This window comes from Coturnix japonica, chromosome 12 (assembly GCF_001577835.2).
Source record: "Coturnix japonica isolate 7356 chromosome 12, Coturnix japonica 2.1, whole genome shotgun sequence".
Classification (NCBI taxonomy): Eukaryota; Metazoa; Chordata; class Aves; order Galliformes; family Phasianidae; genus Coturnix; species Coturnix japonica.
Genome location: NC_029527.1, coordinates 4,915,537 through 4,928,383, shown reverse-complemented (window position 1 = coordinate 4,928,383; position 12,847 = coordinate 4,915,537). Strand labels below are relative to the sequence as shown.

General features: G+C 42.5%; 1 protein-coding gene across 5 annotated transcripts; it reads right to left on the bottom strand.

Annotated features, from left to right (window-relative positions):
• Positions 1–388: 388 nt before the first annotated feature.
• TMEM40 (transmembrane protein 40) lies at positions 389–12,091 on the bottom strand. 5 transcript variants are annotated; one of them, XR_004308747.1, is made up of 12 exons: positions 11,886–12,091; positions 9,038–9,094; positions 8,481–8,620; positions 7,943–8,096; positions 6,978–7,085; positions 5,939–5,974; positions 4,646–4,678; positions 3,638–3,703; positions 3,260–3,331; positions 2,617–3,181; positions 2,298–2,360; positions 389–1,819 (listed from the first exon to the last, which is right to left on the bottom strand). XR_004308747.1 is itself a non-coding variant. In XM_015875308.2 (12 exons), exons 1-12 carry the CDS (start codon positions 11,971–11,973, stop codon positions 1,800–1,802), a joined length of 912 nt encoding a protein of 303 aa, XP_015730794.1. In that variant the 5' UTR covers positions 11,974–12,082; the 3' UTR covers positions 389–1,799. The 5 variants fall into 5 exon arrangements, 2 of the variants coding, with proteins under 2 accessions (XP_015730794.1, XP_032303118.1); XM_015875308.2 differs by having other exon boundaries at positions 3,107–3,181; positions 11,886–12,082; XR_001558002.2 differs by having other exon boundaries at positions 2,298–3,181.
• Positions 12,092–12,847: the final 756 nt, after the last annotated feature.

Here is a 12,847-nt window from a genome sequence, read left to right as displayed (position 1 = left end):
TCTGAAACTCTTCATAGAATCTTCTATCATGTTTTTGAGTGCTTGGCAGTGCTGCAGCAGGGGTGATGCTTGAAACACGAATGATGATGTTGTCTTTGGTCAAGAGGTAGAAATGTTTACAATGCTGAGGTGGACTGAAGAAGGATCTGAAAGAACTGCAGGACATACTTAGAGTATCCAAGAGGATGCAGCTGAACAGGTAAGTTGCTTTTTCCATAGAACCAGTTGTTCTCATGTGATCTGCTCTGTGTTGGATGCAGTTGTTCAACCCCACATTCTACTATGTGATTTTTAAAATGTTTTTCACTTTTATTTTGCCCCTAACAGCTTCTGGTTGTTTTTATTCTCTTGGCTGCAGAGTACCACATTTGAAACTTAGAAATTATTCTTCATATGCTTCTCATTCTGACTATGTCACAGCACAAGAGACATACAAAAAGAAAAATAAGCTGAAATAATGAGAGCAGAATGGCAGTATACAGAGTTTTCAGTTCACTCAAAAACTGTTGTACACGAACACTCCTACACTGGTCTCAGCAAGATTTTATTTGCAGACTGAAAACAATAAGCAACTTGAAGGGAGAAAATAGTTCTTCAAATATATATAAAAATTACATTTATATGGGAATATAAATATTACAAAATAACTTGTATTTATCTTTACTGCTTAATTTAATCCCTGACATGTTACGTAACTGCTGTGCTGTGTTGGTACAGGCCTGCACACGATTGTTTATGAGTGTGCAAATAGAACTGCAATAGTCCAGAACGATATTTATCACTGGTGCTTAAAGTAAAGTACTACTCCTGAAAAGTAGACTTTGTTTTTCTGAGCAAGGCTTGAAAATGTTTCACTGAACTAAAATTGGGCTTTTTGGGTTAATGGCTTTTTAGATCTGCATTTTCTTACAGTTTTATGGTTCTGTCTGATTTGATGCCTTCCCCTGTGGTTATGAAGACCTTTATGTTTTTACTAAACATGTGAAGGTAACCAGTTTGTTTGGTTTGCTTTGTTTTGCAATAGTCCTACATACATGTATAACTGATTAAAGCCTAAAGAGAATAACTAAAATATTATAGTGTGTTTTATATAATGCATGGCATGTCCCTATAAGCTAGAGGGGAAAGATAAGTATTTTTAATCAAAAGGAGTAAAAAAAGTGAGGGGATGGGTCCAACCCAGCATTTTAATTCTCTCCTCCTCAAAGAGATGTAATTTGCTGCTATTAACACTCTTGTTAATGCACCATTATGTCACTGCCTGTAAAATCTTGCCCAGCTTTCACTGGGTGAAATCATTATATGCCCCCTATATTGAGTTCTGCCACAATAAATTAATCTGCTTCAGTGCTATTGCACTGCTGGAGCTCAACTATGTAAGCAAGCAGCTGGTGTTTGCCTGACTTGCAGCATCAGAAGGGTGAAGAGGAGGTGGCTTTCTGGTGCCAAGATTCCTACTGAAACATCCAGACCCAGCTGAGGATGGTACAGGTCTTTTTGTTGATCTTCTTATGCTACAGCTGGACTTAATGTGAATAAAGGTGGGAGGGAAGGAGAAGGTGCTTATATTGAGCATAATTAAATATCAGCTTTGATCCAAATAATCTTAAGAGCTTAGCTGAGCTACAAATGTCTTCAGTTTTAACTTCACTTATTTGAGTGGACTGAATATATTTCTATTGTTTAACACTTCAGTGTTTTGTATTAGCCATTACAATTTTATGACTGCCTGATAAAGTAGTTCTTTCAGTACTGTAAATTCAGCCAGCAGAGTTTTGTTGAATTCTTCAGAAATGCTCCTAGGCAGCTTTCCTCATACCTGCATGGTGATGAAAAAGGAGACTGTCAGAACTATTGTGTTTAAAATTAGGTGTCACGTATTGACTGTTTTAAACCCTTGTTGTAACTTCAGTGCTCCTCTTCTCTCATGTTCAGGAACTTAGACAGGCAATGAGCCTTGAGCCTGTTTGAAAAATCAGCTTAAAGAAACCACCCCCATCACTCGATTTAATATGGAACTATAGACTTTGAATTCAGACATCTTCAGGAAATACTTCAAGTCCCCAACAGAGCAGAGTATTAAAAATGTGAAGATGCTCTGTCACATGGAAAGAGTCAGAACTAATTAATTTCCAAACTCCAGCAGCTATAGTGGACTGTAGTATTTTTTTTAATTGAGATGATGCAATTGTAATTTGGAGACATTGGTCCTAGGAGTTAATCAAAATAGTTTAGCTCCTTTCCTAACCAGGAAGGTCTAGGGAATAATATATGCAGGCAGTAAGAAGATCAGTTACCTGTTGGCCTGAGCTTGTCGATCAGAGGAACAAAAGTGTTGAGCACGCTCCTCAGTCGATACACTAAGTGTGAAAACACATTTTTTTTCCAAGGTAAGCCAGATATAAACATAAAACACAAAACAGTGGAAAACAGCAGAAGCCAAACAAATGCCTGTTGTACCATTAAAGAACCTAAGATTACTGTTTAAATAAGTGCTTCTGTAAAATCACTGATAGCAGTGTAGTGATGAGCGTAATTCTGCATGGAACCATCCACAACATACCAGATGTAGTGGCACAAACTTAGAGACTTCTGTTCTCAGTTTGAAAGTCGTACCTTGCTGCTTGCTGCATCTTTCCTTTGAGATCCCTAAGGATAGCCAAGAGTTTTGTTTTTTTTTCTGTTGTTTCTTATTAACTGCCATCATCCAGGTTCTGCTGGAATTTGGTCCTTGGGGTGTTCAGCAGCCTCAGTCCCGGGGCAATAAATGGCAGCTCAAGTGCACAGCACCTTAAGGAACATATCTGCAAAGACTGCCTCACTGCTAAAATTATACATTGCCATGGCAACAGAGCATTCTGCCATTGCTACAGAAAGAGGTGACTCAGGGTCTTGTGACCGCTGAGAACCACATCTGCCTCCAGTGCCACAGAGGCATGTTTGTTTTCAGCCATGCTGAAATTGTGAATGAGACAGGATGGTTAAGTGACGGCTTAAAGAATCTCAGCAGTAGCCATTTTCTGGACTCGTGTAGTTAAGTGACTGCATGCCCTTGTATCCATAGTTAGACGTAGTTGGTACAGAACTGGCTGCTGTAGATACTTACCTAGACCAAAGTAAATCCCAGTGGTTTCCAGAGAAGCAAAGGTAATTAAACCAATTCCAAGAGAAATTGTCCAATCTAAGACAACAAAATGGTTGTTTGGCTTTGTTCACTTTCTTGAGCACAGCAATTCCTTCTGTTGAAGTCTTGCCTTACCTTTGTAGTAGTAGTAGCAAACTAGTAAAGCTCCAATTGCAAAGCACAGAATAACAAAATGAAAGAATTCATCTGAAATAGAGAGGGGAAATGAGGTCACAACTGTTGGCACAGTTCCCTTAGGAATACACGTGAAGTTATAGTGTATCACTCAGTGAATAGAGTGTACTTCCATGAGGGATGTCTCATACATAAAGATCAACTGCAAAGCACAGCTTGTCATGTGAGAAACTTTAATGGCCTTCATCAAGAAGGCCATTAAACAAACTAAAAACTACTTCAACAAACTACTAATGTTGAGAAGTTATTTGAGCTTGAAAACTTATTCTTGGTCTAATGTTCAATGGGATCGATATCAGTTGAATTAAAAAACATTACCATCCTTGCGTATGCCCATCCACCGTACTGTCCACCACTGAGGGTGAATGTTCTTGTTCCCATATGCTGCGAGAAAGAGATGTCTTTTATTGCCATGTAACTATGAAATTCAGGCATTTTCTTTCCCTTTTTGTAGCTAAAAATCTGAGAGTAGAATAATAAAAAGATGTTTATTTTCAGAGGAAAAAGCTGCAAATTTTTCATGGAAATCAAATTAGCAAGTTTTACAATCACCTCCCAAACTACTTTCCAAGTGGTCTGTAGCAATTGTAAAAATGGAATTATTAATTTGATAATGCTAAATTGGTTTCTAAAGCAATTGGTTTCTAAAGGTCTTTTCTGTTAAGGTGTCATGATTTTGTAATTTTATGGTCTCAGAATTACAGTGGGCAACTGAAGCAGTGGCACGAGGGAGCTTTGGTTTGATTTGTTTTGTCGCTTACACAACAATGTAATAACCTTCATTATTATCAATATATGAGTATTCTTGGTTTATTCATTTAGGTCTAATATACTATCTCTGCATCTCCCAAATTCGGTACTGTAGTAGCTGACAATGACTCCCATGGGTATCTAATTATGTTAATGCAGAGGAAGAAGAACATAAGAACAAGCTTGGTATTTTTAAAGTTTCAAATATAATTATTAATGTTAGCATAGCATGGCACTACTTTAACTCACAAGTGTTCTTCTGCATGGTTGTCTATGTGAAGGTCTGTTGTGACGGAGTTTGTAAGAATTAACGTTCAGATCTGCCATGTGTCTGTTGTGTTACTTTGCCTCCTAAATGCAATAGTACCGTGGTAACTTTGCATCAGACCATATTTTGTGCAGTATTTCTCCTATCAGGGCTTTATAAAGCATTTTAATAATTATTCTTAACGCTTCTACTTTTAACTTACAAAATACCTAAGCACCAAGGAGCTGGTATAGCTACCACTGCTAAGTAAAACTGAATGCTGAAAGACTGCATTCACAAGAAAAACTTGTTTGCTTGTTAGTATTTACCATCTGAAATTGAATCTTCTCTTCTGGATAGTCCTGAAAAGCAACACAGTTGTATTATTTCTGTGATAAAAACACTCACATGCTGTTTCACATCAGTAGCAGTACTAGCAAGCAGGATCAGTATTCTATTTGAGGACTCAACATAAGTAAAACAGCACTAGAAACTACCAAGGATTTGATGAAATCAAAAAGAACCCCAAGGTAAGATTATGGAAAACACTTATTTGTGGTGATCCCAGGTGAGTTTGGAGTAGCTGGGCAGTGGATGATTGATGGCATCCCTGTTAATATTTGGTTGCTAGAACTGAAGTTGGAACCAGGATGAGTCAGTAATGAGCTGTGTCCACAAATCACGTGAACCTTTCAAATGCAGTAGACAGGGTGTACTGTACTAGCTAAATATTTTCAATGGCTTGGTCTAGTGTACTGAACTAATCTGGCATTGAAGTAACAAAGGCCACAGAGAGAGGTGACGCATCAGGTACAAAAGCCAACTGGAGAATTGCTGTGTTCCTTCCTGCACCTGACAGTGTGGAGAGAATGTTGTACACTCCTCTGCTCTTGTGTCCTATGTGATGTGACCCTCAGAGATGGGTAACTAGGAATTCTCCCTTAAGGGTTATTCTGCCATTTACACTCTCTTCTCATCTCTTTCCTCTGCTGAGTTACAGCAACTCTTCCCCACTTCATGGGAAATAAATAGTTGAATAGGTGTTTTCGCAGAAAGGCCAGCCTGCTTGGTGCTCTGCCTTACATAGATAATCAGTATGGAATTGACCTGGGACTGAGAAGGATGATGTTGATAATGTGATCAAGCCATTGAAAATTTTCTATCATGGTCTTCTTACATCAGTTCTGCTGCTGCTCACATCCCTTATAAAAGGAAATACACCTTTGGAGTGCAACCATCTGTTCAAGCTCTCAGTGGGGCTGTTTCTGTTGCCTATCGTTTGGCTTTCAGCTTAGCATCTTGTTTTGGAGAATGTCCTGAGCTACGTGGGTCAGGCATTTGTAACTGAGCATCACCAGTGGGCAGAAACCAGGTTCCCAGGCTGCCCAGTAGTATTGCTACAATTTGCACTAGGAAGGATGGCAACTGCTGTGAGCAGATCCTTGTCTCTGGTAATGCTACCAAAAAATGGGTAATTTTGCCCAGGATCAACACCAGACTGATGCGAACGTAATGGATTTACAGTCAGGAAGCTATTCTATATTTTAAAAAATCAGAAAGATGAAACTGCATTAACAGAGTTTTCCTTCCTGCAGGATGGGGTTGTTATCTGAGACACCAACCTGAATCTCCATAAGGAACAACCTCAGCCGGTATACCTGAAATATTACGTACAGAGGATGTAGGTTAATATCTACTAATAGCATGTGATAAGGCAGAAGCCTGATGTAGATTTTGCTGCCAATCTGTATTGCATCCAAAGCACAACAGGCAAAAATGTCTCTAAATTTCAGTAAATGTAAACAGTTCAAGGAAGATGGATTATTGTAGAGCTAATAAGCAAGAAAAATGTACTAGTAATGGCAGGAACAACAGCTCTATAGCTTTTTGCTCCCAGTATAATAGTGGCTAGAGGATATCTAAGTAAAAATGAAGATTTGGAAGTGCAAACATCATTATTGACTGCTTTTGCCTCAGAGCTCTCTTTAAAGCTGGCTGAACTGAAGAAAAACAACAAAATCAAACAGCAAAAGATGATGGAATAAGTCATGTAAAGGAGTGTTGATAAGAAATAAATGTATTATACCAAACAGATACATCACCAGCAATGCTAACTGGATTTAAAATCTTATTTCTAAATACAGTTAATGTTAATTAGCACATGGCTTTCTGTGATGGAATAATGCCAGCAAATTATCATTTCCATGTTGCCTGTCATTTTCTAGCCTCTCTGGTTTCCCATGAAGGGAAAGGGCTTGAGGGCAACCAAAGTGACCTTTGATACACCACTGATGATTGCTAGGAAGCACTGCAGCATTGCCAGCTATGACAATCTGCCTCCTGCTGTAGCACAGGCTTCAGCAAGACTGTAAACATCACAGAAATTATGCTCTGGTATTTACAGAGGAATTTTGCAGCAGCTTTCAGCACTTCTTGGTCCTCCAATTTCCCAACAGCAGGAGGCAACCATTATTTTGTTAACAATAAGTGTATCTAAAGATAGTGATTATTTTCTGTGTCATTTTGTACAGTTTATTTCTTCAGGGTTATACCAGATGGCTGCTGAATTGCTGCAAGTCTCTGGTGTCAGTCTCCTTACAACGTAATTAGACTAAATAGACTAAATTATGTGACGGGGGAAAACAAAATGATCTTTTTTACCGTGTGTGCCTCCATCCATGGATTTCTGCAATTTGTTTTCAGCCTTTTTGTCCTCTTGTGAATCCATGAGATTTCTTTCCAATCTCTTGAGGAGTTTCAGTTTTTCATCTGTTGTGATATATAGACCAAAAAAACAAAAGAAAGAGGGAAAATTGTTTTACTTACAGTGATATAAAACACTGTTAATCTAACACTGTATTTAAAGGTTGACAAGAAATCAGAGAGGTCTTTCAGCCGTGCTATCTGTAGTCCTGCAGCAGTACAAAATATTACAATAGAAGCTTGATGTTACTGTTTAACTGACTTAAACAGTTACAGTAGATTGCTTAGGTCTCATATTCATGCCTTTAATTTAGCTATGATGTTACCCCCTGTGACTTTTCCCACTGTCTGAAGCAGCAGCATCTGCAGCTGAAGGTGCTTTAGATGGAGAACAACTGCTTACAGCAGCTCCTGGGCTATTTCTCCCTACAGCGCTCCGATTTCTGCCGGGTTCCCGTGGCTGTGCTGCAGTGCCAGCACCCTCTCGTGGCATAAAAGCAGAGCTCTCAGTGTCAGCTAAACCAAGAAACGTGTAGGCAGCTGAGTCCTGGGTTAGGCATTGAAGTGTGCCTGTGGCTGGGGTTATAGATGTTCCTTAGCAGCTCTGACTTCAGTTTTGTGCTGAGTCCTGGCAGGTCTGTGCATCTCTTCATTGTTAGTTGCAATATTTGGACATACCCAGAGACACAATTCCCCCCCGTTCCCTCAGCTGTTGGTACAGCTCACTGTATGAGAGTGGAAATTGGGTCCCTGCTATGAGGTGTCATCTATCTTTAGCTCCTATCCCCCATGACTTTTCTAAGCAGTGTTTCCATACCTTTTAATTGCTCACTAATAATCACTGCCAAGCTTTATCAGAGTATTCCCATTGGCAGCATGGTAAATTTAACAGAACAGGTGAAGCGATGCCAGGTAGGGCTCACCCTTTCCCTTGGAACTGGGCAGCTGCTGATACACAGGTGGGTTGGAACTCTTCAACAAGAGGTAAAGGACTGCCATTGCCATGACGCCTTTTGTCTCTATGGCTTTCAGGCAGGCTGCACAGGCCCCAGGCAGAACACTGCACCTGTTGAGGAGCTGAAAGATGAATAAATAGCGAATAGTCCTTCCAATAAAACACAGTATGTGTGAACAGATCGTGAAATAGAAGCAAATCTCACTTCACCTTTGAGGAACATCATCCACTGCTCTTACTATACAAGGGGAACAACAAATACAAAGCCAGCTCTGCTGGAATGTTTTTGTTTTTCCTTTTCATGTAGAAATCGGGCCCAAATTTCATTTATGTAAGCGTTCTTTTATAACATTTAATGTGATACAGAGAATGTTTAAAAAGCTAAAGTCTTCAGAGAATCAGACTGTTGGTCCCTCTCTCAAAAATATATCAGAGAAGTACTAAAGTGCCTGAAGAATGATACAGGCATCCTTTTGTGTGTGTGTAAGGTTTCTTTAGCAACTTACATTGTTCTTCTCATCAGTAGCCAGGATAGGTGGGTCAGTAGCAGCTAAGCTTTTTACAAGTGATTCCCAGAAGGACTGGCTCATTTTCTCGTGATTCGCCAAGTAATTGTCATCAGCAATAAAAGCCCTTCGGAAAATGTCTGGGAGGAAAAGCAAGTAAATCACTGCACTGAAGCAGAGGTGGGTTGCGGGAGAGTTTTCCCGTTGTGCTCGGTGTGGGTGTGATGATAGACATCAGACTGCAGCATGTTGGCTTATAGGAAAAAGAGCAGTGTTGCATTGCATAAAGCAATTCAGTCTACCAGAAACAAGTGGGAAAAGGACACTGAGAGCCCGTATTAATGGGTGTCTTTATGAGGCTGCTGGTTCAGGAAAAGCAGCAAGGGAAGTATTTCTAAATATTTAGCAGGCACTTGTTCTGATTGTGCTATAAAGACATACAGAGATAGATGTGGATGGAGCGTGTCCACAAGTCTCACTGACTCACGGTCAGCCCAGAAGAAGCTGTTGTGTAGTGCGAGTGAGCAGAAGCTTTGACCTTTGTGTATCACCCCCACCTTGCTGTTCTTCACTGAGATCTGGGAGTGGGATATTGAGGTTCTCCATTTCTATACCTGTTTGAAAGGAGGAAAAAAAACAACAGATGTTGCCTAGAAACTGATCAGTCTGGCTTCTATTCTTCTACCTTACTCTTGCTCTCCTGCGGACATGGCATCTATCTCTAATCACTTCAGTTTAGAAATCACCTCTCTTTTGCAATGGGAGTTTCATATCATGATTCATTTACCCTTCCGGACCCATTCTCTGCTCCTCCAAGTGAGTCTGGCTGGGCTGCCTTCAGTTAGGAAAGAACAAAAGTCTCATCAGCGTGAGTAAAACCAAAAGAAGTCTGACTTGATCATCCGCAGACGTGAGTAACTTAATAGGCACAGTTGCATTCACAAAACAGAACAATTATTTGTTACCTTTGACGTCCTCACATTTAAAATATACCCATCAAGGAAAATAGTAGAAGCAGTTCAGATGAGAGCCCAGCAAGACTTGGAAAAATGCTGGTTTTCCATAGGCTGTTTCAATGACCACCATCGGTCAGAAAGATCATAGAATCACAGAATGGCTTGAGTTGGAAGGGACCTGTCAGACAATCTAGTTCCAACCCCAAAACATCCCAATGCAAGACCTACAACAGGCTCAGTTAGTACCTGCAGAAGGATGGCGTACTGCATACACACACATCTCAACTTTGGTAATGGAACAATGCTTTAGCCTCAGTTCTTAGAGGAAGTCAGATTCCAAAGTAAAGTGAAACTTTTCCCCTCTTTAGAACCAAGGTCAGGTCTTCTGATTTTGGTACCTCAGTGAGTCTGAGGGCTTTTTCTTTTCCTAGACTGCAAACATTCCTCGAATGAAGAAGTTCTTAGTTTGAAACTCTCTTTTGCCATTGTTTTGCTGTCTGACTATGAGGAAACTACTTAACCTCTCCATCACTTCTAGAGGCTAAGCCCAAAAACAGGTCCCTACCTGCCAGGTGTATTGTGAGAAAACAAACATTTAATATCCTAACAACACTGTGAAATTGTTGTTAATGATGTCTCTCTATATGAGGCAGCACTACCATTTTATTAAACCACCTGATACACCCAGAAGAACCAGCATGGTTTTGGACAAACGAGCTTTGAACTCCGTCCATTACTCCAATAAAACTCTCCTACAAATCTTGCTGTCTTACAGCCTTTGCTACCCGAGCTGTGGCAGCAGTGCTGAGTGACAGTCCCTGGATGGCTGTGAGCAGCCGATAGGGAATGCAGGAAGCTCATCTGTCCTCGCTGCCCAGTTAAGCAACCACTGATGCTGAAACACAGGAACCACACCCTGGACAAACCCGTTTTCAGCCACATGGTGAGGAACATAATTTCTGTGCAGTTATATATATATCCAGCAAAGGTTTTCAGCCTTTTTTAGTATCTTTTTGCCCTCCTATTTACACAGCCTAAATGCTCCGACAGCGTTTGCTTTTATAAGTTAAATCCATCAGACTTGTTTGTGGGCTGCAGGGTTGAAAACCTGGTCCAAAAGGAACAAAATTACTTCAAACATAAACATCGCTGTTCTGAATTGACTTTTGCACATCATGTTTATAAAGATCCACAGAGTGAAAATCAGAGGGGCTGACTTTGGTGCTCAGACCCACCCTTCTGCACACATGGGAAGAGCAGATATGTCGCTGGAGGCCTCCTTTGCTGTCAGACTGATGGACCTTAGAACCATTTGCTTGCTGACCCAACTGACATAACTGCTTGGCTGTCCAGCAGGCAGCACCAGGATGCTGGGCTGTTTATTGGGCCCAGTGCTGCAGGGCAGCTGAGCTCCATTCAGCAACTGCAGCAGGGCCGAGCCGGCCAGCCACCACACTGCTATGAGTAAGGAAGTTGGGCACCTCTCTTCAGTTAGATTATGCACAATTAATTCCCCTGTGGCACTTCTGGAAAGAAAATCAGATCTAAACAAAGGATAAGTGCCAGTGCTTAATTGTTGTATGTTTTTAAAGTCATTGAGTTGATTATACCTCCTAACAAAAGAAGGATGACGCTGGCTTTTCAGTCCAGCCATGAGCTCACTGGAACTGACAGGAGCCATAGGACTCGTCTTGCTTTCCTCAGCAGCAGCCAGATCTCACTGCAGTGAGCTCCTCGCACCACCTTAAAGCTGCGTGCAGCATCAGATGTGCAGTTATTCAGATCCTATTCAGATTCTATTATGTAGAATTGTCATATAATCATAGAATAGGGTTGGAAGGGCCCTCAAAACCTACCAGGGCCATCCAACCCTCCTGGCCTCCAGCACCTCCAGGGATGGGACACCCACAGAAAGCACAAAGCACAGCTGTATGCCTCAGGCTGGCCCTGGCTGCTGTTCAGGAAGCTCTCCTGGCAGGCTGTGGCAGTGGTGGAAGCTGTTTCCATCAGTAAGAAAACAAACCCACCAACCCCTCTGTTTGAAACAAGACAACGATGCGGGTCACCCACTCGCCATCCCGTCTACACCTACAGCTGCAACACGACAGAGGAGCAGCAGAGCTCTCAGACAGGCACACAGCCCCAGCCAGAGCACATCCCCATGCTGTGGGTGAGCAGGAGCCTCATGCACCGTGCCACAGCATGTCCTTCCTGCCCGGCTCTCGTGGCAAGCTCAGACACGGTGGCTGCTTAGCAAGGAGCCAGGTTGTGGGCTGCTGGCAATGGCAGCGCTTCCCAACGCATTCACGGTGCAATCTGAACGTACCTCGCGTGTGCTTCTCCTTGCGCTCAGCTCCTGGGCTGCTCGGAGGAAAGGAAATGAACTCAGCAGAAGCTGAAAGAACTCAAGTTGTGCTCTGAGTAAAGGCACGCCCATCCCGGTGCTTACCTGCCTCTGCGGGAGGATCCTGCAGGGTGTGTGTGGTGCCGGCCCTGGCACATGGTGATGGGCAGGAAGGTGTCAACCGCCTCCTCATGAGGCTGTGCTGACTCACAGCAGCTGTGACCCCTCCTCAGGGGTGACAGGAAGGAGCTGTGGGGATGGCAGTGTGTGCTGCCATAGCCCTGCCCAGCTGGAACCTATGGCTGCCCTTAACCACAGCCATCACTGGGCTGGAGGCTCCAGCAGCACTGCTACACTGCCTGGTGGGACACCATGTACAGGTTGAGGGTGTGGAGTCCCTCTCCAAAGGAAAAGGCCCCAGACCCTATAAGGCCATCTTGGGGTGCTTTACTTGCTGTACAGATAAAAGGGCATATCCTAGGGCTCATGGAAGGAAGCACGGGAGGAAAATGCTTGTGAAGCGTACATGAAGCATGATGTACTTTGTACCAGGTTCTCAGCAGCAAGACAGTGCTTGCCTAGGAGTCAGGTTCAGCCTTCTGTGCCCATTGTAGTCCCTGATGTTGTCACTGGAATGCTGGCAGGGAAGGGAAATGTACCTTCCACCACTCCTTGCCTCCGGGCCCTGTAGATGTGGCCATAGCCACCTCTGGGCTACAGACCTGCAGCCTGAGCTGCATCCAGAACCTTCTTAAGTTTCTGCTCTGTACCCTAAATCACTGAGGGCCTGCACATAGGTCAGAGGCAAAGAGGCCTCTGAGGCAAAGGACTTTACACCACCCTGCTCAGGTAATAAACTTGAAAACCATCTCACACCAAGAACCCAGATGTTTGCAGTGCTTGGGACTTGAATGAGGCAAAGCAGACTGTGCTGATTGCCAATAGTCATTCAGAGACAGAGCCTTGCTGGGCATTTGCTCCCTGCCTGCCCTCAACCATGATCAGCTCCCCAGTAACCCTCACTGAGCTTATCTGCTAATCTGACAGCAATCCATGCACCTACATCA